A 12,861-nucleotide genomic window follows, 5' to 3' on the forward strand; every position below is an offset into this window, starting at 1 on the left:
ATCTGCAGCTTAGGAAGTTATTAGAAAGTAACTGGGTTTACAAAGTTCCTCTGAAGATTGTTCTCCTTGTGAGTTGTTTTTCCAAGTCCAAATCCAAACACAGACCCTTGCTACTGTTGTCTTTGCTAAAGGTTTCATGGCTGGAGGGAGTGAGTGTGACCTGCTGTTTAGGGAACATTAGCCAGACAAGAGCTGGCTTACACCGCTGACTGGGAAGAGTCAGGTGGGGACGCTAACCCCGGGGCCTTTGCTTCCTGTACTAAAGCTTGCCTTTAGAGAGCCATTTCTCTATAAACTGCACTTAGAGAAGAAAGTCTGACAAACCTAAGGAAGTGAACTTTTCAGAAGCAAGAGTCGGTTTAAATATAGAGATCTGCTTCACTGGCAACTTGGAGGCTGCGGTGGGACTTGTTGTACCTTTTGTAAGACAAGTGAGGAAAGATGTTGGCACCTGTACATGCAGTCTGTTTATGAAACATAAACTCTCCTGTCAGAGCAAGGGCTCGAGAGGTCAGCACCCAAGGTAACGTGTCCTACCTTCGCTGGGAAAGAGGTGCCCCTCCCAGCTCTCTCTGAATTGCATCCATCCCTTGAGAAAGTTGGAACAGCCAGGCGTGGTGCACTGTTGGGCACTGGTTCTGGCAGAGGTGGGAAAATTTCTGTGAAACTGACAGCTCCTGGGCCCGTTTTCTTAACCAAGGAGGAGAAACAATTCCTTGGGAGCTCTTAGAATCCCATCATTATTCAGAGAAATGTAGCTCTTTGCAGTGTTAAAGCCTTGATTTATGTACAGTCCAGCCTGCTCAGAGCCGAGGGGAGCAAAGGGGAGAGGGCAGCGGCCTTGTCCCCGTCTCACTGTCGGCTCCAGTCCTAGGTGGGTCCAGGGCTGGACTTCATAGGTTTGCAGCACATCCTTCTCAGTATTCTACAGCAGCTGTCTGGAGTTTTTTTCTGCCGTGCCTGAACTGATGTCATTTCCCCCTTGGCAGACAGCTTCAGCTTTGCTGCGTCTGAGATATGTCACGAGAAGGTGGGGGTGGGTCGGAGCCAGGCAGGGGGGAGAAGCGAGGAGAGCAGGAGGAAGAGTGCCTGCTTGGTCCCAGAACTCTGTTTACTTTTTCTTCTTTGCTAAGGAAGGCCGGGTAACCGGGAACGCTGAGCACCAGGCCCGCCAGGGGAAATGCTCCTTCCAAGACCTTAACTTTTCAAAAGCCCTTTGTTCCCAACGTTAGTGTGGACGATGCTCTTGCAGGATGCCTTTCCTTTTGGGTCTTAGACAGGTAATGGAACCGGTGGTCTGGGGATTGGGTTCGGAAAGGGACGAGGGTGGGAGCTTACTTATCTCACTACTGCTTTGGGTGGAGGGAGCGTTTTAGAAAATGTCTTGCAGTTACAGCAGGCCAGCTCCCTTACAGAATTTTCCAGGCTTTTCTTCCTGCTTTCTAGTTGCTCCTTACTCCCCTAGTCACCGGATTCTTAACCCCCCTATATCCCTGAGATCTTGCTGGGGTGTCTGTTCTGGTTTTCCATTAGACACCATAAAACCGTTGCCAAAGCCTTAGTGAGGAAACAGTTGAGGGGTGAGGCCGGGAGGGGGAGAGGCAGAGCAGGATTCCTGATCAAAACCCCTTTTATTCCTTCTCCATTTTGATTGGGTTAGTTAGCAGAGATTTCTTCACAGTTCTCTGCTTCTGAAGAGATTCTGAGCTGGGGTGGGGGTCCTTCTTTTATAGGGAAGGGCTCCTTTTAGAGACTTTCTCCTTTTAAGCCTGTGGTCAGGGCTGTGGGTCTCAGGGATGTCCTGAATGTCTCAGAGGGGTGGGGGTGGGACTGAGCACATTTTGGTCTTCCTGATCGAGTTTTCAAAGCCAGCAGACCCCTGTGGCAGACACTTGATTACTTTGCGAGCTGCCGTTTGAAGTAGGGGCACTTGAATTATAGCCGGTAACCTAGTGTGGAGTGAGAAAACAGTAGCGACCAACTGCGGTCTTCTGAGAACACAGCTGTTGCCAACTATTTGTTCCAGGGCTTCTGAGATCAGGCCACCCCTGCCCCCTCTTTGGTCTGAGAGGCATGTCTGTATCGGAATGTGTAGCTGTAACCAGCAGTGGCTGTAAGTGGGGGTAGGGACAGACGCACACCCTTCTGCTGCCTGTTCCTGGGTGAGAAAAAGCCACAGATGTGATCAAACCAGAAGTCTTAGAAAGGTAGTATATTTGCTGCTAGGGACTGCTGGTTTAATGTCACTCTTAGAAAAGGGCTAGAGTATCCCTTGGGTGGCCTGAAATTCTTCTAAAAGTAAGCTTTTCTGAAAAGTTCCACGCGTTCTATTAGTGCTTTTGTTAATGGTCAGAGTTCCTTTGATGCAGAGGTAGGCAGAGAGAGTGGGGACCCTATTGGAGCACCTCCTCTGTCCCTCAAGAAAGGCTGTCCTTTTGACTTGTGGGCAGAGTAAGCCCTGGCAAGGATTTTGAGCAGTGTTGGAAATAGGAAGCATCTCCTGCTATGTCAGCAGGCGGGGAATAGCAGCTGGAAACTGCCTGATACAGTGGAAAGAGTAGGACTGGGGAGCCAGAAAGACCTGCCTCTGTATCTTGGCTCCCCCGCAGGGTCTCAGAGGCTGCATAACTGCTCTGAACCTCGTCTTGAAAATAATAAAACCTACTGGAAGAGTTATTGGGAGAATTTGACGAAAGAATGTATTTAAAACACTAGCACTCTGGCTGACTGAGAATAGACATTTAGTAAAAACGTAAGGAAACAAGAAGCTAGAGGGACTGGTTTCTAGACAGAGGTGGAGGATCTAATGGCAGGAGCTCTTGCCCTGGGATTTGGACATTGTTGACTGAGACTTGGGAGGCCATTGCTTACTGTAATCCGTACTGTAGTGATGACTGTAATCCGTGCTCATGTCCAGTAACCTCCGCAGTTAAGTGAGAGGATGCAGCGCTGGGTGGCATGGCGTGAAGGGCTGGGTTGGTTGTGGGGAACATCTCAGAGGCTGCCCGGCAGCGATGAATCTACGTTCTTGTTTCTGAATGGGTTCCTGGTAGAGGGCTGGACTCGAGGACCTCATGAGGCCCTTTCTATCCCAGCCTTCTGTGATTCAAACTTTGCCTGTGAGAACCCTGAGTATCTTTGGTAACATAATTTTGTATATTTCCAGTATTTCTGTGTCTAACAGTGAAGCTGTGTTCTTTATTGGACCTATGTAAAAGCCAGCCTTCTAAAAATTACTTGGTGATAATTCTGTTTTTAAGAAAATGACACAAAACATATATGCTGTTAGTCTTTATCATACATTATATATATATATATATATATATATATATATACACACACACATACACACACGCTCACAGATATATCTATGCTTTCATATATTATTTCCCTCTTAATACACGTAACACACCTATCTTATGTGGATTGTGATTCTGTTTCTCTGGTAGTGTGTGCTGAGGCTTACAGAAGGTAAGCCACTTGTCCAAGGTTAATCAGCTAGCTAGGGAAACAGTCATTAACGTTTGTTTGTTTTTGGCTTTTTTTGTTTGTTTGGTTGGTTGGTTTCTTTTGTTTTAAAAATTTTAAACCCAGGCATTCTGATTCCAAAGCCTGGTGTTTTCCTTGCTATCTACTGGTGTCTATGAAAGTGGAATTGGATTAATGCATTGCTCCCGCCGGGGCATATTTTCTGAAGTTTATTTCTAGGTGGCCCAGGTACCAGATGAAACACGTGTATCTGAATGCCCTTTTGCATTTTACTCTGTGAAAGATTCTCATGCACATCGCATCTACTGAATAATGCCACTGCACTTAATGAACGTGGACCTGGCACAAAAGATAAATAAAGCACCGTGCTTACTTCCTAGAAATCACACTCTAATGCAGTCATTCTCAAATGCATAAAAATCACCTAGGAGTGGGGTGATTAGAATATAGATTCAGTAGGTGTGGGGCCAGGGCCCAGGAATCTTCATTTCTATTAAGTTCCCCAGGTAATTCAGACCTGGTAATATCTAGCCACACTTGGAGATTTTCCGCCTCAACTTGGCCCACACTCCTCACCCCCTTCCCTTCACTTGAGTAGCTTGGATATAGCTATAAGACAGTGTGCTAAGCCTGAACCAGAGGATCCCCAGCAACTAGGACAGCAGAGGGTGGGAAAGCATCAGGCTTGGGGAGCGGGATGGACATGGGAGGCTTTCCTGAGAAGGTGCTTCTTGTCTGAATCTCGAAGGATGAGTAGGAGTTTACCAGACATGTGAGCTGGAGAATGAGCATTCCAGACAGATCAGGTCGGGAGTGTTGTTTTTGTCTTCTCTTGCAGATGACAAGACACTGTCATCCATGAGTCTGGGTATTAGGTGTGCCTGAGATAAGACAAAGACCTTGCTTCAGCAAGTATTGGTGTCCTTTATGACACAGAGAAGGAAGGAAAGCATGAGGGGCCTCAATCGAATAATGAGTGTGGCATGAACTCATTGTCTATAAAGGGCAGCTAGGCCTTGCTGTTTAGTTGCTAAGTTTCATCCTGCACCTCTGACTCTTTTGCAGTCCTCATGGACTGTAGCCCCCTAGGCTCCTCTATCCATGGGATTTCCCAGGTGCAAATACTGGAGTGGGTAGCCATTCCCTTCTCCAGGAGATCTTCCCAACCCAGGGACTGAACCCATGTCTCTGCATTGGCAAGCGGATTCTTTACCACTGAGCCACCAGGGAAGCCTTAGGCTGTGTTAGTTCTTCCAGTTAAGGGACAGTTAAGACAACCCCCTGGAAGTTACAGGGTTGACTAGAGAATAGTATTTTTGTGCTTATTGGGGCTGAAGTTCTGAAGAGAATCACCTGCTGTACTTCTGTGCTATGGCACCACATGGCACATTTTAGGTATAACATGTAGTTGAGCATGCCATCCCCTCATTATCTGGCAAGATCAGAAAATGAGTTTTCTGGTTAAGAGGGAATCTATCCTGTATACCTAACAGATGGATTACTGATTTTCAAAGAACAAGATTACAACAGAATGTTCTTGGTCTGCTGATTTGAATGAATTCTATTTCATGTTTAATTCAGAAGGTATTGATTTTATAATGCTGGAAATTCTTGTGACCAACATCTCTATCTGAAAAGTATTGAGCACCTGTTCCACTCAAAGCATATCCTGGATACAAAGGGGTAAAAACTTTATCCCCGTCCTCACAGGTAGGGGGCGTAGAACAAGGTCACAGATGATGGACCTTTAGGCAGGTGGCGGTGAGTGACAGTAGGAGCGGAGTGGTACGGTTCAGAAGTGTGGAAAGGTGGCTTTTGCAGGTGGTCCTTTGCACAGTCCAGTGGTCTCAGTTGTTGCACAGTAGGTGTGTGGAAGGACCAGTGTGAGTTCTAATTGCTAGAATGCAGCCTAGATCCATCAGGACAATAATTTATATTCTGCACCTCGAATGTTGCCTTTCTCTAGGATCATTATCCCCTGAGATGTCCTCACTGATAAAGTGTGATGATCCCTGGTACTGAAATAAGTCATCCCCAGTGAAGCTGCAGTGGGTCTGGGGCCCTTTCAGGCATGGGGCCCTTCCCAGGTTGGAATGTATGGGGTAGAGGCACAGGGGGTGTTTACTGTTTTTTTTTTTTTTTTTAAGATTTATCTGTTTATTAGCCACACTGGGTCTTCATTGCTGCACAGGCTCTCTCCAGTGGGGCTGAGCATGGGCTACTCTTCGTTGTGGTGCATGGGCTTTCTAGAGCACAGGCTCAGTAGTTGTGGCGCAGGGACTTAGCTTCCCTGCATCATGTGAGATCTTCCTGGAACAGGGATCAGACCCATGTCTCTTGCACTGGCAGGTGGATTCTTAACCACTAAACCACCAGGGAAGTTTTGTGTTAGGCCCTTGTGTGGCCTGATGCTGAATATGACAGAGTAGCCAGAGTGTTGAACCCTGGTTACTCCCTGGACACTGTCAGAAATCTTCGGGACTCCCAAGGACAGCACTGAAAGTGTTGTGATGGAGCCGCAAGTGGGGAGGGCATACTCAAAGGAGAGGGCTGAGGGAATTTGCTAACTTCTAATTTAACCCCTATGCTGCCGGGCATGATACTTTGATTATTTCATCATGACAGCCCAGGAGGTAGGAGTTCTTATCTCCTTTCTCCTATGAGGCAACTGAAACTAAGAAGTTAACTCTTCGAGATCACAGAGCTCCAGTGTGGCGGTGGTAACTGTGGAGGCGCTTGTCTTCAGTGTTGTCCTGCTCTTGCATGTCACAGGGAGCGTTTCTGCACCAAATCTGCTGTCAGACCGCCTCCCCACAGCCCTGTTCCTTGTCTGGGTTGAGTGTCCCAGTCACCATTACCCTCCTGTGTGGGCTTCTTTATCCTTGATACCAGGTTTAGGACATAGTAAGTGAGACTCTGCTGGAAGGGAACTGGCTTTATATAATGCAGCAGACACCAGGGTAGCACTCGTTTGTGCTACCAGAGGTGGAAGCTAAAACTCGTATGGGAACTGATTTGTAAAAATCTGTGAATACTATAAGCGAGAACTCCGTAGAACACCTCAGTTCCCTACTGTCACCTAACAGAAAGGGTGTTTCTCGTCCAATCCTCTCACGTGACTTTATAAAACACCCCCCACCCCCACGCCGCCCCGCCACGTCTCTGTTGCAAGAAGCTGCTTTTTTAGAGGAATGTGCTTGTTTTTTTATCACTTTCCTGTTATCAAAGCAAAGAGAAACCAGCAGACTGGACAGTAACTCAGTGGAAAAGAAGACTGTATCTGCTGATTTTGAAACTTTTACCCAGAGTGGGGCCAAAGAAAACATTCACTGCCTCCAGTAATATCCCATGAGTTTGATCCACCCCCTCCCACCCCTTTTCCTTGAAGAGGTAAATTTTAGTCCAGGAAAAGAATAATATGGGGCTTCTTGGGGGGAATAAAAACCAAACTGTGCTATAAAATTTCTTCCCCTGCCCTGACTTCCTAACACCTAGATGACAGTTCCTCCTTGGCACTAACCTTGATTGTGTTTGTGTATTTATAGTGACAGTGAGCTGAAACAGTCCTGCAAATTTGACCTGGTTTAGCCATTTCTGTGCTGCTCTGTAGCCATTGCTCCTCCGTGAATGGCTCAACTGGACTTGAGCTGGACCTACCTCAGGAGAGGCGTCTGTTGCTGAGAATGGAGATTCAGTGTGATGTCTCTTGCTTGACCTGTCTTGTTCTTTTAACTGAAAGAGATGGGAGGGGCAGTGGCAGAAAATACACATCTCAGGAGAGAGGGAGACAGGCTTTGAAGACTGGCAGCTGGAGTGTGTCACAGTGACTTCTTTTCTTGCAAGTGGTGAATTGTTTGCTGGGACTGAGTTGCAAAGAATACGTTGGTTCCATTGGACATTGCATCAAGGGGTTCAGAGTATTCTTTTTTTTTTTTTTTTTTTTTAGTTCTACCACTTTATTGCTGTCAACCCATTTCCCTCCACCCTCGTGCACACATGCTCAGTCATGTAATCCCATGGACTTCAGCCTGCCAGACTCCTCTGTCCATGGACTTTTCCAGGCAAGAATACTGGAGTGGGTTGCCATTTCCTTCTCCAGGGGGTTCAGAGTATTCTTTATTGTTTGGTTCTCTTGCTTAACACACATGTTCTCAGGAGCTACCACTGAACTGTGATGCATGGTCTCGTTATGATTTCAAATATTGCACAGCCTATCGTATGGTTTTCTTCAAGGGTTTGGAAATACTTGAGTTCCCTGCCCCGCCCCCACTGGCAGGCAGTAGTGTGAATACCTATGACCTCCCACTCCTTGGGGTGTGGTTCTGGAGTGTGGTGAGGAAGCCTTGGATAGGCTGGGATAGGCTGCCAACAAAAATAGAATGTGCAATCATTTCCCTGTCTTGGGAGTAAGATTCCGGGTTGATGGGCTAGGCTGATTGTACTGGGTTACTGTACGCCCAGAGAGCCGTGGGTCCATCTCAAGTCATCATGTGAAATTTCGTTGCCACATCCCTGGCCTAACCCTTGGAGGATTCCTTCGCGCTGCTGCTTGTATAGCGTAGCTAAGAGGCATGGGGTACATGAAGGAGGAACAGTCTGTGGGGTTACTTCATTGTCAAGTCACCAGGATGAGTACTTTCTGAAGGTTTTTGTGTGTCTAATCCCTTGCTGGATTGTGAGATTTGCACTTGTGAGATTGACTTCATCCTTCTCTTAGGAAATTTACAGAGTGGTTGGGGAGCCCAAAGGACAATCAGGTGACAAACTGGATGAAACACAATTCTGCACTGAGTTGTGTGGTTCAGTTTGGCTGGAATGGTGGTTCTAAACTAAGGGTAATTTCCCCCCTCCACAAGGGACTTTTAGCAATGTTTAGACATTGTTGATTGTCGCAAAACCAGCCAGGGGTGGAGTGGGGTATAGCTACTGGCATCTATTGAATAGTGGCTAGGGATGCTGCTCCACATACTATAATGCACAGGAGGGTTGCCGCAGCAAAGAGTTATCTGACTCCAAATGTCAGTACAGTTGTCCCTCAGTATTCACAAGAGTTTGGTTCCACAAGCCCTGCAGATAAGCAAAATCTGAGGCTGCTCAAGTCCTCCATGTAAAATAACTGTGTACACTTGGCTTTCAGCATATGTAGGTTCTGCATCTGTGGATACGGCTCGTCTGGGATTGATCTTGCAGGTACCTAGGGCTGATAAGCCAAGGTGGAGACAGGATGGGCGGAAAACTACTGCTGCATAGGATGCGGCACTTTGCTCAGGAGGCAGTCACAAGCCACAGGCCTCAGGGCAGGTGAACTGAGATGTTTTAATAAAGAGGAAGGAAATAGGGGTACTTTTTCCTGCTGCTTTCTAAGCAATATGCGTTATCTGCCCAGAAGTTTAGAATCTTAACATCTTGGTTGCCCCAATCAGCAGAAACTATGCCTTCTCAAGGACAGGTTTAGAGTTCACTCTTTATGGCCAGTAGATAAGATCAAACCCTTTTGGAACTGATATTTTATCTCTGAAAAATCTGTACAACCACCCCCAGAAGGGTAGAATCTCAGAATTGCCCAAATATCAATAACTTTATACAGCTTAAAGAACAATTGTTTAGTCACTCAGTCATGTCTGACTGCTGTGACCCCACTAACTATAACCCACCAGTCTCCTCTGTCCATGTGATTTTCCAGGCAAGAATACTGGTATGGGTTGCCATTCCTTCCCCAGAAGATCTTCCCAACCCAGGGATGGAACCTGCATCTCCTGCTTGACAGGCAGACTCTTTACCATTGATCCTCCTGGGGAGCCGTAAAGAACAATTAGGCTACGCTTATTTTAATAACAATCCATATTTCAAGCTGGATGCCTATTGCTGTGGCCCTTTGTTGTTCAGTCGCTCAGTTGTGTCCAACTCTTTGTGACCCCATGGACTGCAGCACGCCAGGCTTCCCTGTCCCTCACCCTCTCCCAGAGTTTGCTCAAACTCTGTCCATTGTGTCTGTGATTCCATCCAACTGTCTCATCCTCTGTTGTTCCCTTCTCCTCCTGTCTTCTATCTTTCCCAGCATCAGGGTCTTTTCCAATGAGTCAGCTTTTTGCATCAGGTGGCCAAAGTATTGGAGTTTCAGCTACAGCGTCAGTCCTTCCAATGAATATTCAGGATTGATCTCCTTAGGATTGACTAGTTCGATCTCCCGCAGTCCAAGGGACTCTCAAGAATCTCCTCCAACATCATGGTTCAAAGGCATTAATTCTTCAGCACTCAGCCTTTTTAATTGTCCGGCTCTCATATCCATACATGACTACTGGAAAAACCATAGCTTTGACTATATGGACCTTTGTAAGCAAAGGAATATCTCTGCCTTTTTAATATGCTGTCCAGGTTTGTCATTGCTCTTCTTCCAAGGAGCCAGCGTCTTTTAATTTCATGGCTGCAGTCACCATTCACAGTGATTTTGGAGCTCGATAAAATAAAATCTGTCACTGTTTCCATTGTTTCCCCATCTGTTTGTCATGAAGGGATGGGACTGGATGCCACTATCTTCGTTTTTTGAATGTTGAGTTTTAAGCCAGCTTTTTCACTCTCCTCTTTCATCTTCATCAAGAGATTCTTTAGTTCCTCTTCACTTTTCTGCCATTTGGGTGGTGTCATCTGTCTATCTGAGGTTGTTGATATTTCTGCTAGCACTCTTGGTTCCAGCTTGTGCTTCATTGGGGAGGGCATTTTGCATGATGTACTCTGCATAGAAGTTAAATAAGCAGGGTGACAATATTCAACCTTGACGTACTCCTTTCCCAATTGTGAACCAGTCTGTTGTTCCATGTCCAGTTCTAACTGTTGCTTCTTGACCTGCATTATAGTCTATCTTTGATAACAGAAAAGGGGGATACTAAATTTCCCTTCTTCTAAATCTGGTGTCTCTTAATCTTTAGATGTCAAGTCTTAAACTTCAGAAAGTTCTTTAAAGTTATTCAATATTTTGAGGAAAGCTTCTGGATTCTGAAGATTTTAAAAAGTCTTGTATCTGTTCACTGAGGGTAACATTTTTAATGTCACCCTTTGTTGAGGTGGAAGCCAGTGTTTTCCTTGAACTTTTTACTGGCAATAAATCTCTGGTACTGGTCTCTAGTGGAGGAGGACATGGTAACCTACTCCAGTATTCTTGCCTGGAGAATCCCATGGACAGAGGAGCCTGGCGGGCTACAAGCCACAGGGTCGCAAGGAGTCAGACGTGACTGAGTGACTGAGCAATGGTCTGTAGACAGGCAGGCACATGACTGATAAGTCTCATTATTATTAATATTTCTTTTGCCCCCAACAAAAGCCTGGTGCAGTGGGATGGCACTACTGAGGAAAAAATAGGTTAAATTTAGAATTTTGCTTAAAGTGAAGAAGGGCTCTGAGATTCCACGTGTCCTTCACTGTCTAGTGAAACTGCAGTGAATCTTTCTCAAAGTACATCAGCAACAAGTTAACATGCACCTTCAATATTCCATAGTCCCTTGAAAACTGCACCTCGTTTTGGGCAAAGTGATTATTTGATTTGATGAAGAGCCATGTTCAAGGTAAAACAAAGACTTTCATGAGCTAGAGCCCAGTCATGGAAAGGATACTGAACCAAAAGTCAGAAGATCAGAGTTTTGACAGTCTCAATTCTGTCATCTGCAGCCTTTGGCTAGGTGTCAGTTCCTCCTTTGTAAGATAAGGGTGATAACACTTCTGATCTCTTGTTGGGTGCTGGCTGGCAGGCTCAAAGATGAGGCTGACTGTTAAAGAAATTTGAAAAGCTTATGAGTCCTGTAAAAATGTGTAGTGTGTAAACTGACTAGATATATGTGTGTTGTGTATATAACCATCATTGGTTCAAATTATGACCCTGAGGCTTTGCCACATTGTTGGGGAAAAAAAGAGAATGAATTCTGTTGATTGGACTGTACTTGCGGCCCAAGATGAACCTGAATATTTTAGGAAGACTTTCAGCAATAAGAACTGAAACAGACGCTTTCTTTTTTTTAACCTAACAGTTTACTAATTACAAAGTTCCTCAAAGGCAAAGTCCATGTCTTATCTGTCATTTTTGTGCCTGTCAGCATCCAGCATGAAAGTTTAGGATAACTGTTAATCATTCAGGTTTTTTTCCCACTGAAATTCAGGCTTTAGATCCAGAAAACTTGTTCTAGCTGTGTTATCACTCTGAATCTCGGTTTCCTGGTTTCCTGTAAAAAGAGGAATATGTAACTTGGGTAAAAACACCCAGCCAGATGCTTGATGCCAGCCAGGCACCAGGCAGAACTTGGTTCTCTGTCTCGTTTCCTGAGTGCTGTGGCTGGAGGTTTTCCTGACTGGCTAGAGGTATTCTCCTCAGTCAGTGAAGAGGGACCCTCCTCTTTGTCTAGGTACCTGTTTTACATGGCATGTGTAAGATGTAGCTGGAGCCTCAGTCTAGAGAGTTCAGATGTCTGCCATTTATATTTGGGCCCCTGAGCAGGCCTTAACCTCAGAATGAGAGGATAAATGAGGTATTAGTGAACTTGAGAGCAGGAGGAGCTCATCAGATGCCCACAGGGGCTAGTCAGTGACATGCTTAAGTCAAGCAGATGGGGTTTTTGTACAGTAGGGGTTTTGGGGAGACTGAGGTGGAGCTAGAGGCCATGTACGTCCATGACCCTATCTAATATGGCCCCGGGATTTTCAGAAGCTGGAAATCAGAATTTCTGTATGAATCCTTTTCATTTTAAGATGTTCACAGTTAATTTCATTTTTTTCTAAAATTGTAAAACAAAGGTACCACCTGGACATAGAACTCAGTAGTGGGCCCTTTGTGGCCCATGGGCCAGCAGTTTGTAATCCCTGCTTTCAAACAGGAGGGACAGTGATACAGCTAATACAGAAGGAAAGGACTTGCCTGACCAGCTGTGGAGACACTATAGTAGAATTGCCTTCCTGCTCTGTCTGAGTGCCACTTGCTTTGTCACATGCTACCTGCTATTTTGTCCCTCAGCTTTGCACCAGCCCTTGCTGAAGATGATGGCATACTTCTCGGTGCATTTATTCTATGGCAGAAGACGCCAGTGATGAGGGATTGCCAATATACCTCAAGGGAGAACTGTTTTTCCTTGTAAGTGTCCAGGGGTGAAAGAGTGGCAGGTTAACCCAGTTTCCTGAGCTGGTACCACCGGCCAGACCCCACAGGCCTGCATGCACTGGGACATCAACAAGTAGCCTTTAATAAAACTTTGGTCTATGTTGCAACTTCCGATCTTTGCTCTGGGATTTTCCTACCAGGATCAAGTGGCTTTTTTGAGTTTGTTATTCAGGTTCCTAATAGCAACACAGGAAATGGGTTTTAATTTCTTTGCTGGCTGCTCTGTTTGGGGG

The 12,861-nt window shown here is 45.8% G+C and overlaps 1 protein-coding gene across 4 annotated transcripts in view; it reads left to right on the forward strand.

The window, feature by feature from the left end:
- Positions 1 to 12,861, forward strand: part of WBP1L (WW domain binding protein 1 like) — a 57,774-nt gene that overhangs the window by 21,964 nt on the left and 22,949 nt on the right. The window contains exon 1 of one of the 4 annotated variants that reach the window (XM_061162501.1): positions 1,077 to 1,280. The exons of 2 other annotated variants lie outside the window; for them this stretch is intronic. In XM_061162501.1, the coding sequence (XP_061018484.1) occupies positions 1,254 to 1,280 (27 nt within the window). In that variant the 5' untranslated portion in view covers positions 1,077 to 1,253. Of the gene's footprint in view, positions 1 to 1,076; positions 1,281 to 12,523; positions 12,602 to 12,861 lie in introns of those variants that run through there. One more of the 4 variants, XM_061162500.1, reaches the window with a different exon arrangement.

This window comes from Dama dama, chromosome 15 (genome assembly GCF_033118175.1).
Source record: "Dama dama isolate Ldn47 chromosome 15, ASM3311817v1, whole genome shotgun sequence".
NCBI classification, from domain to species: domain Eukaryota; kingdom Metazoa; phylum Chordata; class Mammalia; order Artiodactyla; family Cervidae; genus Dama; species Dama dama.